This window comes from Benincasa hispida, chromosome 9 (genome assembly GCF_027475165.1).
Source record: "Benincasa hispida cultivar pf3 chromosome 9, pf3_genome.v1.1, whole genome shotgun sequence".
In the NCBI taxonomy this organism is placed as follows: Eukaryota; Viridiplantae; Streptophyta; class Magnoliopsida; order Cucurbitales; family Cucurbitaceae; genus Benincasa; species Benincasa hispida.
This window is the reverse complement of record NC_143486.1, coordinates 73,332,098-73,344,477: the sequence shown is the minus strand read 5'-3', so window position 1 is coordinate 73,344,477 and position 12,380 is coordinate 73,332,098. Positions and strand designations below refer to the sequence as shown.

Here is a 12,380-nt window from a genome sequence, read left to right as displayed (position 1 = left end):
GCAATTCATGTCATGCTTCCAATAAACGCAGATACATTTTTGTTGAGGACGGGCAACACGCATACATCCCCGCAGCACACCCCTTAACTAAATACATTTCTGGAGGATACCTCAACATAGTGCATTTAACTAAGACTGGGCAAAGGACGCATATGTGCGCAACACACCCCTCACCATAATGTATTCGGGGTATTAGATGCATATCTCCTCTTCTTTCTAACTTACTACCCTCATCCTCTCGTTATATGCCAGTTTATTTTCCTCTCTTCCTAACGCAAGTTGAAAACGATCTTGTGGTGATTTATCGATCATTCACAAAGTCATGTGCCAATACTACTACATTTAACGTATGGAAACATATGAAACTTCTAGAACATTAAAGACTAATCCTGCTTGCCCAAATCAATGGTGTCCATGCGCCGATCGAAGTCACCTCCATAGTAGGGTTTCATCCGCTGACCATTGACTTTGAATGCGTTGCTCCCATCCAATGTTGTTAATTCCACTACGCCGTGGGAAAAGACGGTCTTGATCCAAAATGGCCCGAACCAGCGAGACTTCAACTTTCTAGGGAACAGTCGCAGACATGCGTTGAATAGCAATACTGTTGACCTTCAGTGAATGTTCAGTTGTTTATGCAGTCATCATGCCATTTCTTCGTTTTCTCCTTATATATCTTGGCATTGTAACTCGAGCGGCATTCCTTCACCATTCGACCAACTAATTCAATTGTAACTTCCGAACTTTCCCTGCACTGGCTAAATCGAACTTTAGCTTCTTGCATGCCCACATTGTCTTGTGTTCCAACTCGAGCGGCAGATGACAAGCTTTTCCGAAGACCAGGGCGTACGGAGACATGCCAATTGGTGTTTTGTAGGCAGTCCTGTAAGCCCATAGTGCCTCGTCAAGCTTGGGTGACCAATCTCTTCTGGTAGTATTAACCACCTTCTCCAAGATCCAGAGATCTTTGCCTGCCCATTAGTCTGTGGGTGATAAGCAGTTTCCACTCGATGGCTAACATTGAATTTTGTCAATTGGTTACCAATTATGCGGTTGATGAAGTGAGAGCCATCATCTCTAATTAAGGAACGTGGCGTTCCGTAGCGCGCAAAAATATTCTTCTTCAAAAACTTTGCCACAATGGTTGCATCATTCTTGGCACATGCGATGGCCTCAACCCATTTTGATACATAATCAACCGCAACCAAAATATATTGATGACCTTCGGATGGTGGAAATGAGCCCATGAAGTCAATTCCCCATACATTAAATAATTCAACTTCTAAGATTGACGTCAATGGCATTTCATTTCTTTTGGACATATTCCCTGTCCTTTGGCAACTGTCACATTGCACAACATGGGCATGGGCATCCTTGAACAGAGTTGGCCAAAAGTAGCCGCACTGTAAGACTTTTGTGGCAGTCTTTTGCCCCCCAAAATGTCCTCCATATGGGGACTCATGATAGAGTTCTAAAATGCTCTTGGCTTCGTGCTCAGGAACGCATCGACGTATTATATGATCAGGTCCTTGTCAATATAAAAATGGATCGTTCCAGAAATAAAATTTTGTTTCATGTCTTAGCTTCTTCTTCTGTTGGTAGGTATAATCATCCGGTAGTTGACAGCAAACTATAAAGTTTACTATGTTCGCATACCAGGGAACATCTTCCTATCTTTAATTCCCTTGAACCTTGCAATTTTCCAGTCTTGAGAAATTATTTGCGACATGGTTCTCGGTGCCTTTCCTATCTTTAATTTCCAGGTCAAACTCTTGCAGGAGCAATACCCACCGTATCAATCTTGGTTTTGCATCCTTCTTCATCATTAGATATTTAATCGCAGAGTGATCTGTATACACCACCATATTTGTTCTGATCAGGTACTGTCGAAACTTCTCCAGTGCAAATACCACTGCAAGCATTTCTTTCTATGTGGTTGTATAGTTCTTCTATGCGTCGTTCAGTGTTTTAATAAATGGGATGCAAAACCTTTTCCCGGCATTGACTCAAAACTGCGCAACACAGTATATCCGCTAGCATCACACATCAATGAAAAGGTTTGCGTCCAATCTGGCACAACCAAAATCGAAGCGGAGATAAGTGCATCTTTTAATGTGTTAAATGCTTTCGTGCAGGCATTATCAAAATTGTACTCGCGGTCAACTTTGAGAAGTGCACTAAGGGTTCTTGCGATCTGAGAAAAATTGCGAATAAATCTTCTATAAAATCCCACGTGACCCAAAAAGCTCCTTAGTGTTTTTACATTCACTGGTGGTGGTAATTTGGAAATTTCGTCAATTTTTGCTTGATCAACTTCCAATCCTGCCTTGGACATTTTGTGACCCAGAACTATTCCTTCATCTACCATGAAGTGGCATTTTTCCCAATTTATTACAAGATTTGTTTCCACGCATCTCTTCAAGACATTCTCAAAATTGGTCAAATATGAGTCATAGTTACTATAGAAAACTGAGAAATCATCTATGAAAACCTCGACTGACTCCTCCAAGTAATCCGAAAATATTGCCATCATGCATCGTTTAAAAGTGCATGGTGCATTACAAAGTCCAAATGGCATGCGTCAGAACGCGAACGTACCAAATGGGCACGTGAAGGTTGTCTTGTCCTAATCCTCTAGCGCAATTGCTATTTGGTTATACCCTGAATAGCCATCAAGAAAGCAGAAAAATTCGTTCCCCGTAAGTCTGTCCAACATCTGGTCAATGAACGGGAGTGGAAAGTGGTCCTTTTTAGTGGCCAAATTTAGTTTGCGGTAGTCCATGCAGATTCTCCACCCCGTAGTTGTCCTTATGGGAACCAATTCATTCTTGTCATTGGTGATGATTGTCATCCCCCCTTTCTTTGGAACACAATACACTGGGCTTACCCAGCTGCTATCAGATATCGGGTAGATGACACCGGTGTCCAGCCACTTCACTATTTCCTTCTTTACAACCTCCTTTATGGCAGGGTTTAAGCGACGCTGCCTTTCTACTGATCCATTATTTCCTTCCTCCAGACGAATCTTGTGCATGCAATACGAAGGACTGATTCCTCGAATATCTGCCAAGGTCCATCCTAAGGCTTTTGCGTTGTTTCTTAGGATTCGTATGAGAGCATCTTCTTTCTCCTTACTTAGTGATGCAGAGATGATAACTGGTAACATGTCGTTACCTCCCAAGTAAGCATACTTTAAGTGCACCAGCAACGGCTTTAACTCTAACACATGTGGCTCTTCTAAAGATGGCTTAATGCGCTGTGAAGTTCATTCAGACAACTCGAGCGGTTCGAAATTAGATTCAACATGAATTGTGGCGTAATCCTCCTCCAATGTTGCCCCATTTTCAACATCTTCCTCATCCATTTCCTTCAGGGATTCGTGCACCTGTTCTCCCTGCAGTTCTTCGATATATTGGCAGTTTTCCACATCTCTTGGATACTTCAACGCATTGAGTACGTTGAACTTTACCTCTTGATCATCGACTCGGATGGTCAACTCTCCTTTCTTCACATCAATCAATACTCGCCCTGTGGCGAGAAATGGGCGTCCCAGATGATAAGGATTTCTCTATCTGCCTCATAATCCAATATAATGAAATCTATGGGGAAGATAAACTTGTCTACCTGCACGAGAACATCTTTTATCTTGCCCTCTGGAAGCTTTATTGATCTATCGGCTAATTGTAATGTAATCGTGGTTGGTCTGGCTTCGTCGATGTCTAACTTCTTAAAGATTGACAAGAGCATCAAATTTATGCTCGCCCCCAAATTACACAGTGCATTCCCAACCATATTCCCTTCTATGATGCAGGGTAATGTAAAGGTCCCAGGATCCTTCATTTTAGCAAGGAGATTATTTTGAAACAAAGCGCTACACTCGTATGTTAGTGCAACTATTTCATTTTCTCCGATCTTTCACTTGTTGGCTAGAATATCCTTGAGAAATTTCACCTAGCTCAGCATCTGCACTAATGCTTCTATTAAGGGAATATTAATATGAAGCTATCGAAGAACGTCTAGGAACCTCTGAAATTGCTTACTATCGTCTTTCTTTTTCAGCCTGGATGGGAAAGGTAGAGGATTCCGGCGTGTTTCCTGCTCACTTTGCTGCTTAGTGCGGTCCTGTGCTTGCTGTGTGTTGTTGGTTGGAGGTTGCGTTGATTGAGAATTTAAGTCTTGAGAAGCTTCATCTTTTGTAGATAATCTTGCTTTCATTATTTTGTACTTGATCATCATCAATAGTTAAATCAACTTGTACTGTTACCACATCTGGTACCTTCAGTGTAATGGGGGTTATTGTTCTGTCACTCCGCAATGTCACTTCATGGCATTGTTCTTTACCTCTTTGCCCCAATATTCATGAACTTCCTTGTGATGTACCAGGCATTTTCTTCTTTAATTCTCTCGCAAACTGATCTATTTGGTCTTCTAATTCTTTGAGAGAGTCAGCTTGCGACTGTCTCATTGCCTCGCTCTTTTCAATGTAATGTTTCAGTGACGTTTCCAGAGACGAGGTGCTGTAAGAGGTATCATATGCAAACAGTTGGTCGCATGGCTGTATACCAGGAATCACTTGGACTGTAGTCCAGGGTAGTGAAGACCGGAGGGTTTCCTCGATCCTCTTGATAACTAACTTGATAGAAACTATGGCCTTCGTGAATGAGATTCTCATCCAAATAGAAAATTGGGTGATCCCCCCAATCATGGTTGCGATCGTTGCCCCATGATTCATCATAAATAGCATATACAGGTTGTTGATCCCATGAGCAGACATCTGCTGGATGTACCTCTCCTCATTGAGTGCAATCCATAGCGGTCATATGAGTCACCACATTAACTTGCATTGCTCCTTGGAAGAGAGTTTTCTACTGATTAGCCACCGTCTAGAGAAGCGATGTCATCGTGATCATTTGCTCGACTAGTGTGCTCATTGTGTCTGTTGGCACATCGTCCCTTTCTACTCTTTCTGGTTCCAAACATCTTACCTCAAGCCCATTATCAATCCATTCGTCAGAATGTCACGATATACGATCCAATATGCCCTTTGCTTTAGTATATGACTTATTCATTAATCCTCCTTCTGTAGAGGAGTCGACAACTGCTCGCGTTGATGAGTCAAGGCCATTGTAAAAGGTTTCCATCAAGATACTATTAGGAATCTCAATATGCGAACAGTTCTTTACTAACTGCCAGAATCGCACCCAAGCGATGCTCAGGGTTTCATAACTCTTTTGCTCGAAATTCAAAACCTCTCTTTGCCTCTCTGCATTGACAGATGGAGGGAAGAATCTATTCATGAACCTATCAACCAATTGTCCCCATCCAGGAATTTCGCCTGGCTCTAATGCTTGAGCCCACATCTTTGCTTCATACCACAATGTGTAAGGGAATAGATACAGTTTAAGACTTTCTTGAGTTACACCAGGCGGAGAGAATGCGCTACATATGTCTACGAAGTTTGTTAAATGTGCGTGTGGGTCTTCTCTCGATAATCCTCTGAATTGTCCCACATTCTGAATCATTTGCAGCATGATAGGTTTCATCTCAAAGCTTGCATTCCCTCAACTACTGGTTTTGAAATTCTTGATGAAAAATTGTAAAGATCTGGCACTGCATACTCCCTCATAGGGATGTTCTAATCAACGGCAAGAAAAATAAAATCTTGCACTGGCAAATCTCCCCTCAGGTTTCCAGCAGGAGCCATATTCTCTTCAACCATACTTCTTCACCAGTTAATTCAACCCTGATGAACTCTACGCGAAGAATATACTTGATCTCTGGGTCCACTTAGAGTTACCAGACCACCCCCAGTACTCTTAAGTCATCAGACTGCTCTCCACGTTGAACAGTCAGTACAAAGAGATCTGTCCTGCACATAACATGAAAATATTCAACATAAACCATTGACCAGCTCCCAGGCAATGGTGCCATAAACTTGTTGACAGTTATAATGCTTCGGTATGAATGAATGTTATTAAATGCTAGTAATGATGTGATACTACTACTATTTGTGCGTTAATTAAGGATTGCTTAGGTAGTATGCCCTGCGATGTCACAATATTCCTTACGATGGAACCAAGTGTAATTCCATCACAAGTCTCTCGATATGATTCGAGGTCAAACATGGGGAAGTGGTGCCGATTATTGTGGTATGTTCATGGTATATGCGACCGGGTTTTTAGTTCTTTATAAAAGGTGTTTACAATATGTAAATTGCAGTAAAATAAAGGAAAGCGGTAAAAATGCGATAAAATATAAAAATACAATAAATCTAAGCTAAATGTTACAAGATACAGGCTTTAAGTGCAAGATATTAGGATTAAGGCTGGCTGTGAAGATTGTGCAAAGACGTGGGATGCGACGACAAGTCTTGTGAACAGATTAGAAAGAGAAGGATAAGTATTACAAATAACACAAGTTCTTAATTGAATTGAAGGTACAAATACTGTTCCGCTCTTCTCTTGGCGTACACCTCTTAGTGATTGGCCGCGTTTCCCACATATCTGTGGTGAAACAAAGTCTAATGTAATGAATGCAAGGTTGCTTCCATGTCTGGAAGTACTACTCGCTTTAGTTAATGCACTCTTCTGACCTTCTCTCGATAGATCAGAATGACATCTTCACTTCTGCTCTCACAAGTGAAGATGCCATCTAGCATGCTTTAGCTAAACATATTTTATAACTTTAATACATATTAATTTCTTGGTGATTCATATTTCTCATCAAGGGATTAAGAAAACATCGTGAAGAAAGTGACTAATGGGTGAATGGAGATAGACAAAAAATGGTAAACAAAATCTATCGAAACATTTAATATTTCCACTAAGTGATTGATACATGATGTGTGAATGAAGAGATAAGAAAAATATGGAATACAATGAAAGAGATATAGAACAAATACAATCCGATGCCGATGTCTTGGCACAGATTCAATGGGGATCTGCTTGCCGGATAGGATGGTTTCGATGGCAGGAAGAGCTTCCCTCTCAGGCTTGCTCCACCAATAGCAGGGGTCTCTGCACAGAGCTTCGATCGGATATATGATAGGTCGGATCTAATATTTACCTCTTGGCCTTATCTCGTTCTCTTCTGGGATTTCTTCTCTTCAACACTCAGCTCAGCCTTTTCTCTCTAAAATCTTACAGCATTTAGCCCAGTATCAAATAGCATACTTTTCTCTGAAATCGCTGGGGTATTTATAGAAGCAGATCTTTGACTCCGGCCTTGTGGTCCCCACTTGATTGTTATGGTAATTCTGGAGATGGAGGAATTTTATTCCTTCTGTTATGCAATCAGACCATCAATTCTGCACAACTGTTAGTTCTACACGTGTCTCAATCTTCTACTCTTGCGTTGCTCAGTTGCATCTTTTGATCATAGGTTCGCATGCGATGTTTGTTTTCATTACCGCATGCAGTTGAAGCATAGCTCTGGACCGACTGTCGCATTGCGCCTTACTTCGATAATCGTCTCTTCATGGTTGATCTACAGGCACAATGTTACAGAGATGCATTGGTTAGTTTCTCATGAGCCTTGAGCGCAAGCGGTGACTTGGTCTCCTGCAAAACAGAGTAAAGTTTGGCTTGTCCTCCATCTTTTTGGCGTTAGTGGGTGTAATTGCAAACATTTATAATTATTGTCATACTAGGTTAATTTTCATACAATTGGCGCATAATTACTAACTTTTGGCCGCAATATCTAGATAAGATGGCATAAATAACTTGTATTTCTACAAGTTATCACACCCCCAAATTTAGATATATGCGTGTCCTCAAGCATATCTTCTACTAAGGCAATCATGCTCTATTCTTATCCTATATTTCTGCAATGATTGGTTGCTCCGACTGTTACACTTAGGCACATTACCTGACATCGCACTTTCCTTTTATCCTTGTTAATTCTTAGCAAGCCTTACTTTATTCTTCTATGTAACAAAATCCTGATCAAAGACACTTTTCGAGTTTTCAAAATAGAAAGTTTATCTCTTCTTTATCAAAACAACTTGATGTATCTATATGTGGTGAGCAAAACTTTGCGTCATTTATTCACTTAGAGATAGTGGGTCATGGTTACACTCTTCGTTTTGGCTTGTCCCCACGGGTGTCATGCGAACATCCAACTATGGTAGTGTGCCATTCCTAACTTTAACTCATGATAATCAGAGGAGTTTTCCCTTGCATTTTTTTTTTTTTGGTTTATACATCATTGTTCTTGGAAACTCACCTTTGTTTTGGCTTGCTCCTACGGGTGTCATACGAACATTAAACTACGAGAAGGCTCTTTTCACAACTAAACTCTTATCAGGTTGGGAACAGTTTTGCCATTTTCTCTTGCACTGACATTGGAGTTTTGCCAGAATATATATATATATATATATATATATATATATATATATATATATTACACGAAAATGGACGCATTTTCTGAAATACAACATACTTCTGAGTTCATCTGCTCAGACCTTCCCCACTCCCAAATTTAAAGATGAGCAAGGTTTTCATTGCGTTGTTTGGATAGACTAGACAAACACTTAAAAGAAAATTCCAAAAAGAAGGTTTGAGTAGGACTTTGAAAGATAAAAGGTAAAGTACCGCTAAACTAAGAATTAACTAAGTGTTAGTCAGAATTTACAAAGTATAGTAAATGTTTCTCAGTGTAAACATATAATACATCATAGCAACGCAATGAAGATCGTAAAAATACAAGAGTAAAAATATAGAAAAGATTAACAAAGGAAGATAAAGAAAGAGGCACAGGCAAGGAGTAGGGTGAATTATGTACTTTGATTGTATTGACTATTAACAGAGTATGCGAATATATTACAAATGGTCACATTACAAACAAAATTTTCTCATGCCTGTACAAGAGTCAAAGAATTTTGTAAAGTTACAATTTGAATCGGAAGGGTGCATGATTTTCAATTCATGTCATGCTTCCAATAAACGCAGATATATTTTTGTTGAGGACGGTCAATACGCATACATTCCCGTAGCACACCCCTTAACTAAATACATTTCTGGAGGATACCTCAACATAGTGCATTTAACTAAGACTAGGCAAAGGACGCATATGTGCGCAACACACCCCTCACCGCAATCCATTTGGGTGTATTAGATGCATATCTCCTCTTCTTTCTAACTTACTACATCTATCCTCTCGTTATATGCCAGTTTATTTTCCTCTCTTCCTAACGCAAGTTGAAAACAGTCTTGTGGTGATTTATCGATCATTCACAAAGTCATGCGCCCACACTACTACATTTAACGTATGGAAAAATATGAAACTTCTAGAACATTAAAGACTAATCCTACTAAACAGTAATCACAAAATGAAACATTCAGTAAAAGAAAGCTGTAAAGAAAGCAAGTAAACATAGATGGGAAGGCTGACTGAAAGAAGTTCTCAGAATTACCGCAATCGCTTTCCCTGCAACATTTTAATCCTGCTTGCCCAAATCAATGGTGTCCATATGCCGATCGAAGTCACCCCCATAGTAGGGTTTGATCCACTGACCATTTACTTTGAATGCGTTTCTCCCATCCAACGTTGTTAATTCCACTACACCATGGGGAAAGACGGTATTGATCCAAAATGGCCCAGACCAGCGAGACTTCAACTTTCCAGGGAACAGTCACAGATGTGCGTTGAATAGCAATACCTATTGACCTTCAGTGAATGTCTGGTCGTTTATGCTGTCATCATGCCATTTCTTCGTTTTCTCCTTATATATCTTGGCATTTTCATAAGCATCCCTTCGCCATTCGACCAACTGATTCAATTGTAACATCCGGACTTTCCCCGCACTGGCTAAATCGAACTTTAGCTTCTTACATGCCCACATTGCCTTGTGTTCCAACTCGAGCGGCAGATGACAAGCTTTTTCGAAGACCAGGGTGTCGGAGACATGCTAATTGGTGTTTTGTAGGCAGTCCTATAAGCCCATACTGCCTTGTCAAGCTTGGGTGACCAATCTCTTCTGGCAGTATTAACCACCTTCTCTAAGATCGTTTTGATCTCTCTGTTAGAGATCTTTGCCTGCCCATTAGTCTGTGGGTGATAAGCAGTTGCCAGCTAACGTTGAATTTTTTCAACAGGTTAGCAATTATGCGGTTGATGAAGTGAGAGCCCTCATCGCTGAGTAAGGCACGTGCCGTTCCATAGAGCGCAAAAATATTCTTCTTCAAAAAATTTGCCATAATGCTTGCGTCATTCTTGGAACCTGTGATGGCCTCAACCCATTTTGATACATAATCAACCGCAACCAAAATATAATGATGACCTTCGGATGGTGGAAATGGGCCGATGAAGTCAATTCCCCATACATCAAATAATTCAACTTCTAAGATTGACGTCAATGGCATTTCATTTCTTTTGGACGCAAGGCAGAAGAAATTGTGTCCAAAAAGCATCAGATTCATAATATTGCAGTTGCATGCATTTATCGCATTAGAACAATTGATTTTTGTATTTTTGTGCAGAATATGCGATGACGCAAGGCAGAAATTGCGATCATAGGAAATCATTGGTCGAGTGCAGCATTATCGCAAGGTTTTGCGGTGATCGTGTTCGAAAATATTCGCTCGAAAAGAATTGTCGCAACTTAGTTAGCGCAACATGGTGGGCGCATCTGGGTGAAAAGCTAATTAATCGTGATGGGACAGAAAGCTGATGACAGTCGAATCTGAATTAAGTTGACAGCCGATAACGATCACAAGTACATTCAGCTTTTCGGTGACAAATATTCGGCGCATCAGTCAGGAATTAAAGGCATCCCATCTGTACAATCATGAGAGAGAAGCCGCCTTTCACCCTGGATGTTCTATAAATACAAAGGGCATCCTTCAGGAAAGGGGTTGATCAGTTAATCAGTTCACCAATTTACGAATTTGAGAGCTCAGCTCGTCTTTGTTCATAGTTTTCCTTTCGTTTTAAGGCGGAGCAAGAGAAAAGTGGTGACGTCAGAGATCGCTCAGGGCAACTCGAGAGAGAACCTTGAGGCGTAGAGCAAAGAGCGGGCCGACTCTCGTGAGAGCAAGATTATCTTTTAAACACGAGTAGAAAACAGTGTAAAAGCCTGGGCGGCAAGAGATTGCTACCAGGCCCTTTATTCTATACTTGCATTGTTATTTTTTACTTCATCTTTATATTTATACAATAGAAGTTCTATTTATACATCTATTCACTCTCTTAGCACGCATGAGTAGCTAAACTAGTCAAATGGGTTGAGAAGATCTAAGCTAACATGACCTAGGAAGTTCAATGCTTGCGATTGTCTTGTTTTATGTTGTACCAAATACCCTTTGAGAGAGAGTCTAAAGAAAGAACCTAATGACTCGAAAGAGCTAGGTTAGAATCTAGACTCGAGAGAGCAAGATTAGAACTGTATAAAAAAAAAATAGGGACTTAGAGATAAGCTTTGTTTGTCAACATGCACGCATGCATCTTAGAGATGGGAATGATATTATGTGGTCGCCTTATTTGTGTGTGTGTCATCTTGTCATCACATAAATATGAATAGAGGCTTATGTGTAGGTTCTATAGACTTAGCGCATATATCGCATGCGTTCTAGCCTTAGAAGCTGCGGCATTCGCACCGAGAGGTGGTTTACTATTGTATGCATGTTGCACGATTGCATAGCATGAACGTGTCCTAGGAAGTGTTAGTCGAAAATTTTCTCAACCCATTCACTGCATACTCATCGCATTTCCGATTTAATCAACTCTTTTCAAACTCTGCCACATTTGTTATTTTTTTATCATCGCAAACAACAACCTTAACAACTATTTATTTATTTGGTTACCGGAAAGTTTTCCTAAAAATTACCAACGCAACCTATTTTCACAAGTCCCTAAGTTCAACCCTGGACTTACCAGGAAACTTAGTGGAGTTTACACTTGGATTCCGCTGAGGAAACTTGAGTGCACAATGCAATTTCAACATCATATATCATCCATAATTCACTTCATAAAATTAAGCATCAGTTTTTGGCGCCGTTGCAGGGACTTCGGCAAAATAGTGTGCTAACGATAATTTTTCTAATTTCTTTGCAGACTCTCAATCTCTAAAAAATTATGACCTGGAGATTGAGAGGACATTCAGACGCAGACTAAGAAACAACTGCCAACAAAAGGAGAGAACACCAAGAATGGCGGAGCAACCGAAAGCAAGGGTCGCTAACGCGAATAATATAATGGCCAACCCCATCCTTCTGGCGAATGATTGCAATAGACCCATCTGAGACTATGCATCACCTAACCTCTATGATTTCTCTCCAGGAATCATGAGGTCGACGTTAGATGGATCGAGGTTTGAAATGAAGCCGGTAATGTTGCAGATGATCCAGACTGCTAGGAAATTTGGAGGAAGGCGTGGCAAAGAC

At 40.5% G+C, this 12,380-nt stretch overlaps 1 protein-coding gene across 1 annotated transcript; it reads right to left on the bottom strand.

Moving 5' to 3' along the window:
* Nucleotides 1-3,265: 3,265 nt before the first annotated feature.
* Nucleotides 3,266-3,840, bottom strand: LOC150034062 (uncharacterized). Its single transcript, XM_090317205.1, has 2 exons — nucleotides 3,625-3,840; nucleotides 3,266-3,568 (listed from the first exon to the last, which is right to left on the bottom strand). The coding sequence occupies exons 1-2, from the start codon at nucleotides 3,838-3,840 to the stop codon at nucleotides 3,266-3,268; spliced, it is 519 nt and encodes a 172-aa protein (XP_090173331.1).
* Nucleotides 3,841-12,380: the final 8,540 nt, after the last annotated feature.